The sequence below is a fragment of the Myotis davidii genome, unplaced genomic scaffold (genome assembly GCF_000327345.1).
Source record: "Myotis davidii unplaced genomic scaffold, ASM32734v1 scaffold551, whole genome shotgun sequence".
Taxonomy (NCBI): domain Eukaryota; kingdom Metazoa; phylum Chordata; class Mammalia; order Chiroptera; family Vespertilionidae; genus Myotis; species Myotis davidii.
This window is the reverse complement of record NW_006283788.1, coordinates 431,294-442,634: the sequence shown is the minus strand read 5'-3', so window position 1 is coordinate 442,634 and position 11,341 is coordinate 431,294. Positions and strand designations below refer to the sequence as shown.

Sequence of the window (11,341 nt, the reverse complement as noted above, 5' to 3'; positions counted from 1 at the left end):
GAGAGGAGGGGAGAAGCAGAGAGAAACATCAATGATAAGAGAATCATTGATTGGCTGCCTCCTATATGCCCCCTACCAGGGATCAAGCCCGCAACCCGGGCATGTGCCCCTTCATTCTGCAGGCCGATGCTCACTGAGCCAAATCAGCTAGGGCAAACTACCTTCATTTAAATTTTTTTCTCTTTTTGCTGTCCTAATTGGGTATTTCCCACTATCTTGTCTTCCAAATCGCTGACTTGATCCTCTGCTTCATCTAATCTGTTGTTGATTCCCCCTAGTGCAGTTATTTTTAACCTTTTCATCCCATGGCACATAAACTAATTACTGAGTTCTGTGGCACGCCTCTTCGATGGTGGTTCTGAGAAGTTACTCTTCGCGCTCATGACCCCGACCTGACACCATCCGGCTGCAGGGCCCGCCGGGGGTGTGCACAGAGGGAGCCTCGCTCTGCTTCCTCCAGGTGAGGCTTCGGACAGGACCCCAGATGCTCCCAGCCCACTGCTGCTCTGGCAAGTGGGCACAGCAGTGTCTGGGCCCTCAGGTTGGCACAGGGGAGCGCAAGGTAGAGAGAGGCCTCCGTTGATCCAACAGGGTGATTCCAATTAGGAGGGACCCCGATTCACAGCCACACGGTTTCTTTTCCTCTTGTTTGCTCGTGAAGACACAGTCAGAAGTTAGGCTCAGGTCAGGCTCCCAGCCCCCCCACAGCTGGGAGACCAGGGCACCTCTGATTTGGGTTTCATTTATTTTTGTTTGTGATTTTTTTTAAGTCACCCTACTACAACCTGGCGTTAGAAAACTAAGCAAAGCCAACAGCTGGGTCAAAAGAGCAGGTCAGCCCTGGAGTGCTCACCCCGCACCAGCCACCTGTGTGACCTGCTGGACGCGTGGCGGGTCTGCCGGACGTGTTCAGGGAGTTGCAGTGCCCAGGCCTAGGAGCAGGCTCACGGCTGCCTCCCTCAGATCTTGCTGCTTTTGTGCCTAGAGAAACGCTGTGCCTCAAACTCCGTGTCTTGGGGGACACAGCCCACCTGTGAGGGGAGTGAGGGCAGCCAGCCTCCTTCTGTTGTCACCCCTGGGCAACTTGCCCCTCACACCCTGCCAGGCGGGCACCAGTACCAGATACCCAGTCCATGCAGTTCCTTTTAAACTCTTATTTATTTAAATACAAAAGGACAGTTCACTTCTTTCCAGTTAGTCTGGAAGGTGGTCTCCTGGGGAAGTTGTAAGAAAACAGTCAACCTGAGGTCAGAGGGCAGCAGGACTACTCTTCCCCGGAGCATCGGAGTCTGGCCTGATCCCAAGGGAGACATGCTGGCTTCAGGAAGCTGCGGCCCCCCGCCTGTGCTGATGCCGCTCCTGGCACGACAAGCGGCAGCGGGCGCAGACCCACACTCTGTGTTCAGAAGAGCGGGGGCAGGGTGTGTGGCGGTGATGCTGGGGAGATGGGGAACTGGGAGGGGAGCACCGCACCGCTCAACCTCCTGGCCCCCTGGACTTTGTCCCAGGGCCTCAGCCACCCTGGAACCCGTCTGAGGAGGGCAACATCAGCCAGGCAGAAAACCAACAGTGCCCCCTAGAAAGCCAAAAATGTGCCCGATCTCACAGGGCACCGCCCTTTCAGTAGAGATGAGAGGAAGCCGCCCTTAGGGGGGCTGCTGGTCACAGCTCACTGCGTGACGCCTTGGCCACGATCACCAGCTTGGACAGCTCAGCCTTGAACGCTCCGGGCCTGTGGGACACTGCAAAATAAGAAATGCATGGTAGGGCCCTTGAGGGTGCCCACACGCTCTTGGGCCAGGGTAGGGCCCGGTGGGGACTGGCAGAGCAGGGGAGCAGTCCCCAAAGCTAACTGCAGGTGGAAAGAACCCCAGCCCGGAAAGTCTTATGGGCGAGAGACAGAAAAAATGTGAAGAGGTTGGTGGGCCTTTCCTGAGGGCAGTGGGAGTCCACAGGAAAGTTCAAGGTGGGGAAATTATGGTCATTTGGCCGCACTGAAAATGAATGGGGTGGGGCCAGGCTGTATCACCTCCTGCTCACACTGGCAAACTTGTTCGAGGACCATATGATGCTTTTGCAGCAGGGCCCGGGAATCTGCAAACGCCACCTGCCACACCTAGCCAGACCCTGACCCTGATTCCCTGTGCAATTCTGTGTGCCCTGGGGCTCAGGGTCTGCCCAAAACCTAACATCCTCTGTCCGTGGCCTCTACTCTGAATGGTCCCCACGTCCTCAAGGGCCTGCAAGCGGGGCTCCATCTAGACTCAGGCTCCTCCTCCCTAAGCACTGCCATGCCATCTTCTTCCCAGGTTTCATGCCTAATGACATCCATAGCCACATGGGTTCCCTTCACCTCATCTTTCCCCTGAAACCCAAGACCCTCAGGGCATCCCCCCACCCCTCCCCGGCTAGCTCCCATGTCCATTATCCCAACCACTCATTTGTCCACCCTTGCTCTGGAACGCCAAGCCCCAACTTCAGAGTTCCCCACCTCTTTCTGTTCAGCATCTGCCCTTTGTGGCTAAACATGGCTCAGAGGACTGGGGTGGGTGGCTTTCAGGAGGTCAGGAGGTCCCAATCTTTTTTTTTTGGTTTTGTTAATCCTCACCCGAGAGGGGGGCGCGGGGGGCGAAGACAGAGAAACATCAATTGGTTGCCTCCTGCATATGCCCCAACCAGGGCCGAGGATGCAACCTGCAACCCAGGTACTTGCCCTTGATCAGGAATCAAACCTGTGACCCTTTGGTGTGCGGGCCAACACTCTAACCACTGAGAACACCGGCCAGGGCTGGAGGTCCCAATCTTGAAGCTGTTCCTGGTCACAGAGCCCAGGACAGCCAGGCCGTGTGGAGGTCACAGCTCCCATGGACCACGAGCCATCAGTTAGGGATTGGCACAGTGTGGCCCACCACTCTTGAGCTAAGGGCATTTTAACAAAAATCTAAAGAAAATGGTATTTTGTGACACGGGAAAGTGACGTGACATTCACATTTCCAAGCTCATAAAGTATTAAAGTTTTGTTAGAACGTAGCCACATCCATTCACTGACACGTGGTTGCCCTTTGCCCGATGGGGGCAGGTTGAGCAGTTGCAACAGAGGCCATCGGTCCCACAAAACTGAAAATGTTTACGGTGGGGCCCTTTACAGGAACAGTTACGGATGCCTGGCCTGCAGTCTGGATGTGCCCTGCAACTGTCCTCCCTCCCCGCTTGGCCCCGAGGGCCCTCTGTTGTCACCTCTCCCCCCCCTCCCCCAGTATCTGGGTTCCATGTCCACAATCCACCCTTACACACCTGCTGTTTTGGTCACTTCAAATTCCTCATTTTTCAGGGGAACGTCACTCTCTCTTTCAAACGCAGCTTTAGACTGAAAGGGAAAAAGTGGAAACTTTCCTAATCAGGAAAGAACACGATTTGGTTTGCTTTCCCAAGAGGCACAGACTAAAACCTCGTGCGTTTACTGAAGAGCCGGGTGACACTTTTCTGAGCACCTAAGAGAATCCAGGAGAAGTGGCTGGCTAATCTACTTAAGAGATTGTCAACTGGCTTCACACTTCGTGCCTTCACTGCAAATCCTAGTAAGAAGGTATTTAATTCAATTTTTCCTTAATTTATGGAAATGGGACAAGCACAGCAGTCTCTTGAATGTACTTTTTAAAAATTAGAATTGTGCTCTCAAATGAGCTAAAATCGAGTTTTAAAGGGACCTCGGAGAGTCATTAGTTCAAAGGTGTGTGTCTGATGTGTCACCTTGGAGCAGCCATGTCTGCAGTTGTGCACTGACTGCGCTGGGTGCTGCTGTGAAGTGTGCTGCGCGTGTGACAAAAGCCCATCCTGAGGGCTCTTGATGCCCTGGGTGGCCCTGACTCAATCACTGGGCGCGATTTTCGGGGCAGAGCGGAGGCTTCCCTCCAGCCTGCCTGGCCTCTGGACTCCAGAGCTGCTTGGTCAGTCCCTGTGGCAGAAGCCAATCCTGGCAAACACTCTCTACCCGACTGCCCGTCTCCTGCTGGTTCTGCTCATGGCTTACCCTGAACTGGTGAGGGTGGTGGGAACACGGCAGGCTCTGTAGTGTGGCGGCCTCTGGAAAGGGCTGTGGGGTCAGGCACTGCCCAGGCCGTGAACCACAGGTCTCTGGGGCCAAGGATGTGACACCCCACACACACCGTGAGCCACACGCCTGCCTCAGGGCCACTGCCACCCTTGCGGTCCCTCTTCGTGTCCCAGAGCTAAGCATCCAGGCAACCCTGCCCTCTAGCTTCCGGCTGGCCTTTCCAATGGGGGCCCCAGCAGGAGACTGGCAGGCAGTAGGAGGGTGACGCCGGGGTGTCCACTTCCTGTTTTCTCTGGAGGTCAGCAGGCTCCGCTTTGGGCACCACCACCGCCTTGCCCTGCACCTCCAAACCTGGGGTCGGCAGTGTCCCACATTCTTCCAAGTTATGTCACCTCCCCATCTTGCCTGTCTCCCCAGGGGATGCCTCAGGCACCCACCCCAAGGGCACAGCTGATACTCACATAGGCCATGCCGTACTCGATCTCCGCACCCCGCACCTCTGCCTTGAACTGTGTGAAGTACAGGTAGGACTTGCCCTGGGGCCTGCAGAGAAAGGTCGGGATCAGCCCAGGGTCACGTGTTTCCAAGCACTGCTGACTGGGAAGTCTGGACGGGGCCCCTCAACATCATTCCCTTTCCTTTTCCAGAACATTCTTCTGGCTGGTTTACTGACAAGCCTCTTTCCCCTTCTGAAGGCAAGCTGTTCTAGGGCAGGGACCCTCATGCGCTTTCACCAAGTACTTTTTATCGACTGCCAACAATATCCAGGTATTGCATGGGGGCCACAGCAACATCCTGGAGGGTGAGAAATATAGGAGTGAACTAGGAAGCAGGGGGGAGGGCTGGCCCAGGCAGAGGAAATGGTTGCTGCAAAGGGCCCTCAGAGGGTGCAAGTGTGGCATTTAATAAACATGAGGTCAGTATGGCCAGAGCAGAGAGAGGAGCCAAGGGAGGAGGACTGGTGCCCTAGCAGGTTTTGCTCAGTGGATAGAATGTCAGCCCGCGGACTGAAGGGTTCCGGGTTCGATTCCGGTCAAGGGCACATACCTCAGTTGCAGGCCAGATCCCTGGCCCTGATCAGGGCATGTGTGGGAGGCAACTGATCGATGTGATCTCTGACATGGATGTTTCTCTCTCCCCCCCACCCCCCCCTCTAAAAGTCAACAGAAAAAAACTGGGCGAGGATTAACACAAGAAAAGAGAGGAGGACAGGTGCCAACAAGGGGGTGATGATGTCTGCAGTACGAAGAGCTCCAAGTGGCCATTGTGTGAAAAGCAGACGTAATGGGGTGGGGAACAGAGAAGGCAGCAGGGATGCCAGGGAGAAGGTGTTAGGGACGGGGGTGTGAGGGGAGGTGTGAGGGATAAAGAGGTGGCATCCAGAGTCTCTCAGATTCTCAAAACCTCTGCATGGATGGAGGGTCAGTCCATGTCTAAATCTGAAGGCTGAGCAAGTGGCCCCATGGTGAGCAGGTGTCGGGCTCAGTGAGTCCTTGGGGCTGCATGGCCTGGGTCTGTGCCCCAAGGCTGGTAGCTCACATACCCTGTGAGAGGCAGCGATGTGCACATGGTAGAATGCACCCGGGAACAAGCCTTCCCTGTAATGAGGGGGTCCCTGGCTCCTTCCTTGAGGCCAGGAGATGTGGCACAGGCAGGGTATGACCTGTGAGGATGCTGGGCGCCTGGCCCCTGGGCCGTGCAGCAGAAAGACAAGAATCTTCCCAATAGCACTTAGTAAGTACCTGCTGCTTGCTTAGCACTGAGGCTGTGGGGTGACACCTGCAAGTGTGATTAAAACGTGCTGTGTCGCCCTGGCTGGGTGGCTCAGTTGGTTGGAGCATCATCCTGTACACCAAAAGAAGGTTGTAGGTTCAATCCCTGATCGGGGCACGTATGGGAGGCAAATAATCCATGTTCCTCTCTCTCTCCCCGCTCTAAAAATCAAAGAACATATCATCAGGTGAGGATTTAAAAAATGCATTAAGTCTGGCCAGTGTTGCTCAGTGGTTGAGCACTGACCCATATGCCAAGAGGTCCCTGGTTCCATTCCTGGTCAGGGCACAGGCCCGGGTTGCAGGCTCGGCCCATTAGGGGGCGTACAGGAGGCAGCCGACTGATGATACATCATGTTTCTATCTGACCCTCTCCTTTCCTCTCTCTAAAATCAATAAAAACATTTAAAAATGCATTAAAAAGTGTCGTGTCCTTATTGTATACCTCAAACTTATACAATTTTATTAACCAACGTCACCCCAATAAATTCAATAAAGAAAAAATGTGCCACTTCCTTTCATTAATGGCGAGTCCCTGCTCTCCCACTGTGTCCATTTTGTTGTGGACCCCATCTACTGAGGGTGAAGCCACAGCTTGGACTTTCTGTCGGGCACACAACAAATGCTCGAGAGCTTGGCTCTGCTTAAGGTGACACATACGAGGCAGAAGAGCCCAGGGCAGAAGGGACACGACTGCATGAAGTCCCATCACCCTCCTCCCCACCCAGGGCCATGCACTCCCTTTCCTCCATCCCTCCCCCGGCTTACCACCCCCTCAAGCGGGGCACCAGCAGTGGGGTAACAAGAAGGGTGAACAAGACATCAGTCCCTGGCAGGGAGGCAGAGCCCATGACCAGGAGTATGACGGAGGGTGACAGCGGCAGGTGAGCATCTGGGGAGCCTGACCCCTGTCTCTGGTGCTGTGGCTACTGCCTGGACTGCAGTTCCTCCATCCCCACACCTCCCCCGGCCTCGGTGTCAGTGCGCTTCCCTGGGGAGCTCTCCGGTCCCTGCCCACAAATGTCCCACTCTGGTGGGGGATGCTGACAACAGGGAGCCTGTGCATGTGGGGAGGGGCAAGAAGATACATCAAAATCTCTGCTTTCTGCTCAATTTTGCCGTGAACCTAAACCTGCTCTAAAAAAAATGTCTATTCAAAAAAATAAAAACAAAAAAGAAGGTAAGAGAGTACATTCAAGCCTGCTGGCAGAAGCATAAAGAAGTCCTCTGTGGCACTCCGTGTGCCACTGTAGAGGTGCAGGACCCTATTGGAGTATCTGCCCCTCTCTCCCTGCTGCCCAGAGCAGCAGTCCACTCACCGCCCAGGACACCCCACCGCTGAGGCCCACAGCTCACCTCCAGATGGTGCAGGTGAAGTGCTGGTGGTCTTCGCTGGTCCCCAGGCTCATCTGCCACTTCTGGGAGAGGAGGAAGACATGGTCAGTCCGGAACACACAGCCTGGCGAGCGCAGGCTAGCTCTGAGAGCTGCCCGTCTGCTTCCAGTCTGCAAAGTGAGCGAACCTTTCCTGGCCCTCTCGCTGGAGCTTGGCTTCCAGGTGCCCCCACTCTGCTCAGGGGCCGTGAAACTGCTCTACCTGATACTGCAACTGGGATGCACGTCATCATACATCTGATCAAACCCACAAAATGCACGGGAGTAGGCCCTCACGTCAACTATGAACTTGGGGTGACAACGATGTGTCAATGTAGGTTCACTACGCTGGTGGGGGATGCTGACAGTAGGGGAACCTGTGCATGTGGGGAAGGGCAAGAAGATACATCAAAATCTCTATGCCTTCTGCTCAATTTTGCTGTGAACCTAAACCTGCCCTAAAAAATAATGGATATTAAGGAAAATAAAATAAAAAAGAAGGAAAGACAATACATTCATGCCTGCTTGCAGAGGCATAAAGTTCTCAGAAAAGACACAAGATTTTAATAATTGTGGATACCTGTAGGACATGGGCAGGAACTACACTAGTAGAAGATTGACAAATCTTTTATATGTTTTCTTTTTGGATGATGTGAATGTATTAGCCATTTAAAAATTAAAATTTTAGCCGAAACCGGTTTGGCTCAGTGGATAGAGCGTCGGCCTGCGGACTGAAGGGTCCCAGGTTCGACTCCAGTCAGGGGCATAAAAAATCAATAAAATATATTTTTTAAAAAAATTAAAATTTTAGCCCGGCTGGAGTGCCTCAGTGGTTGAGCATCAATCTACAAACCAGGAGGGCACGTTTTGATTCCCAGTTAGGGCACATGCCTGGGTTGCAGGCTCAATCCCCAGTGTGGGGTGTGCAAGAGGCAGCCGATCAATGATTCTCTCTTATCATTGATGTTTCTATCTCTCTCTTGTCCTCTCCCTTCCTCTCTGAAATCAGTAAAAGTTATATTTTAAAAAATTAAAAATTTAAACTGGTTCCAAAACACCCCACTAACTGTGTATTCTAATTTTTATGGCCTCTGGAAATCTGGCCAAAAGGAAATGGAAAACCGGCTCTTATGTTCCAGGCTGCCTAAGGCACTTCCACAGTTTGTTAGTAAATGAGTTTACAGTCCCTCCCAAGAGTAATAATGGACTCAGATCACTGGTACTCTCCATTTCACATCAAAGCTTCTTCATTAATGGGAACAAGGCCATTTTTATGTTAATTAAATGGGAGTAAATGGTCACTTAGATGCCTTTTGCCTGGAGCACCCATGTAGGAACAAATTACTAGTTTACACATACTGTACAATTCACCCTTTTAAAGTGTGTAATTCAAAAAGCAGGTCCAAGATGGCGGTGTAGGTGGACACAGAGCTCGTCCCCTCCTAGAGCACATGAAATTGAAATACTTAACGCACTTCCTCCTGAGAGACAACCGTGAGCCAATTAAACAGCTTCTGCACAACCAAGACACAGAAACCTCACAGAGAGGGCTGAGAAAGCTCTCTGCGAGCTGAGAAGCCCAGACCAGAGGAACCAGTGAGCGCCATTATTTATGTTTCCCCTCTCCATCCAGGTTCTCTGGCCAAACTGTAGGGTGCTGTAGCAGGGTCTCAGCCAGTTCCAGCCAGACCTAGCAGGAAGAGGAGGGTGCCATAGTATGCATACAAGGGGCCCCTCCACCCAAGATTGACCAGAAGGTATGACAGGGTGTCCCACTGGGCTGTGTGTACACCTGGAGCCCCCTCCCCCGGTGAAAGTGCAAAACTAGCAAAATATTGCAGTACCGGCCTATCGGGCTCCCCTGGCCAGAGAAAGTACAGAGGTAGTAAAGTGCTACTGTGCGCTCACAGGGGCTCCCCACCCAATGAAGATTCGGAGTTAGCAAAATGTTGAGGTACCCACACAGGACTCATGCGGAGTGAGTGGGGCAGTGCGGTGTACGTGGGGGTGCCCCGCCCAGAGAAGGTGCCGAACTAGCAATGTGCGGCTGCGTACTCACACAGGCTGCCTCACGAGGATGTGGTATGGATACACTATGGAATATTACTCAGCGCTAAAAAGGAATGAAATCTCACCGCTTGCAACAATAAGGATGGACCTACAGTGTAATTGTGCTAAGTGAAATAAGTGAGAAAGAGAAAGACAAATACCACATGGTTTCACTTATATGTGCAATCTAAAAAAACAAAACAAATGAATAAAAAAACAAAACAGAAACAGAGCCGGAGACATAGAGAACCAACTGGTGGTTACCAAAGGGGAGGGGATGAGGTACATGGGGGGAAGGAAGCCTGGGTATGTGGGGCTGCTCCTTTGCTCTCTCACAAGCAAAATGAAGGTGAAGGCCAGACCGTATTTCCATTGGAGTCTGGGGCCTTCTTCCAACTCTACTGGTGGTGGCAGAATCAGTTCTTTGTGGTTGTAGGACTGAAGCCCTTGTGTCCTTGCTGCCAGCAGAGGCCGCTCTCACCGTCTAAAGCAGCAGTCGCCAACCCGTGGTCCTGGTCCGGTGGTCCTGATCCGCGGACCACTGGTGGTCCCTGAGGTCTGAAAGGCTGGCGACCGCAGGTGCTTAGAATCTATTTCACTTCCTCTTTTGCCATCAGGTGGAGAAAATGGCCAGCAAGGAAAAGGGGCCCTCAGCCCTATATTGTAAGGAACTGAATTCTGACAACAAATCGAGCCTGGAAGACGGAAGCCCAGGCTGCCTGACGCCTTGATTTTAGCTTACGAAGCACCCCCCGACCACCAGGACTTCTGACCTCCAGAACGGAGGGAGGGATGATGAATGGGTGTTGTTTTAAGCTGCTAAGTTCACGGTGATTTGTTAGCACAGAAAACAAATGCAACACCTCTAACTGAGCCTCTTGGGAATGGCAGATTCACATCTCATGTCCCTCCTGCTGTCCCGACATCCGTTCACTCTGTGGAACTACGACTGGAACTGCCGCCACTACTTAACGTGAGCTCTCTCGCATTTACTGGTTAGGAAGAATTCGATGAAGCTGCTAAGTTCACGGTGATTTGTTAGCACAGAAAACAAATGCAACACCTCTAACTGAGCCTCTTGGGAATGGCAGATTCACATCTCATGTCCCTCCTGCTGTCCCGACATCCGTTCACTCTGTGGAACTACGACTGGAACTGCCGCCACTACTTAACGTGAGCTCTCTCGCGTTTACTGGTTAAAAAGAATTCGATGAGTGTAAGTTAACCACCTGTGACAACCCCATTGTCCCGGGAGAGCATCTCCGTATGACAACATGGCATTTTGTACAACTCACCTCGTTGGTCCCTCCTTGAGAAGCATAGGTGAACACACACGTATACTTGTCCTAGAAAACGGAGCGGAAAGGAAGGCTGGGTAGGATGTAATCCTCAGTTCTGAAGGGGCAGGATCCTGGGATGTCTGAGAAAACCTACACTAAAGGGGAAGGAGGCAGAGGCAGACTCCGCTGGCGGGGGTCCCCAGAAGCCGGCCCTGCAAGGCCGCCCGGTGACTGACAACCCCGAAGTCCTCTTCCTGCCTCCCTACTAGTGAACGTCTGGGTCGGGACAAACCCACGTGGCTTCCTGGGAATAAAGACTGGGGAGGAGGCCACCCGCCTCTAACACCCACCCTTTAGGAGCTAGGGCTCTGGGACACCCGCAGGCCCGCTTTGGAAGCAGAAACGCCTGAGGGCCCGTATCTGCGCTGCTGTGGCTCTCGGACAGGTGCAAACCTCTCTGAGCCTCCGTTCCTTCCTCTGCAAAACAGGCCTGACACTGAGAGCACCCGGCACACTACCAGGCTGCAGGCGAGCATTCCACAAACAGCTCAATCGATACTCTCGCAGAGGTGGGGGAGGAGGATGGAAGAGGCAGCGACTTCTCCAACAAGCTGGGGACAGGGCTGGGCTAGACGTCGGCCTGCGGCCCCAGGAAAGGAGGGCCTGGCCTCACCCTTCAGTGACATGCAAGATGGGGGACCTTGTGCAATGGCAGGAAGAGCAGCGTCTGTCCACTTCCCAGTCACAGCTGCAAGGGGACCGACCTTCTGCGCGACCCGGAGCCGCGCACCCGTCAGGCTCCAGCTCCCCTCT

General features: G+C 53.3%; 1 protein-coding gene across 1 annotated transcript in view; it reads right to left on the bottom strand.

Moving 5' to 3' along the window:
* Positions 1–1,139: 1,139 nt before the first annotated feature.
* Positions 1,140–11,341, bottom strand: part of MYDGF (myeloid-derived growth factor) — a 14,343-nt gene continuing 4,141 nt past the window's right edge. Inside the window, exons 2-6 of the mRNA XM_006754107.2 lie at positions 10,544–10,594; positions 7,183–7,244; positions 4,516–4,597; positions 3,295–3,367; positions 1,140–1,742 (exon numbers count right to left, since the gene is read on the bottom strand). Coding sequence (XP_006754170.1) covers positions 1,663–1,742; positions 3,295–3,367; positions 4,516–4,597; positions 7,183–7,244; positions 10,544–10,594 — 348 coding nt within the window. The 3' untranslated portion in view covers positions 1,140–1,662. The remainder of the gene's footprint in view (positions 1,743–3,294; positions 3,368–4,515; positions 4,598–7,182; positions 7,245–10,543; positions 10,595–11,341) is intronic.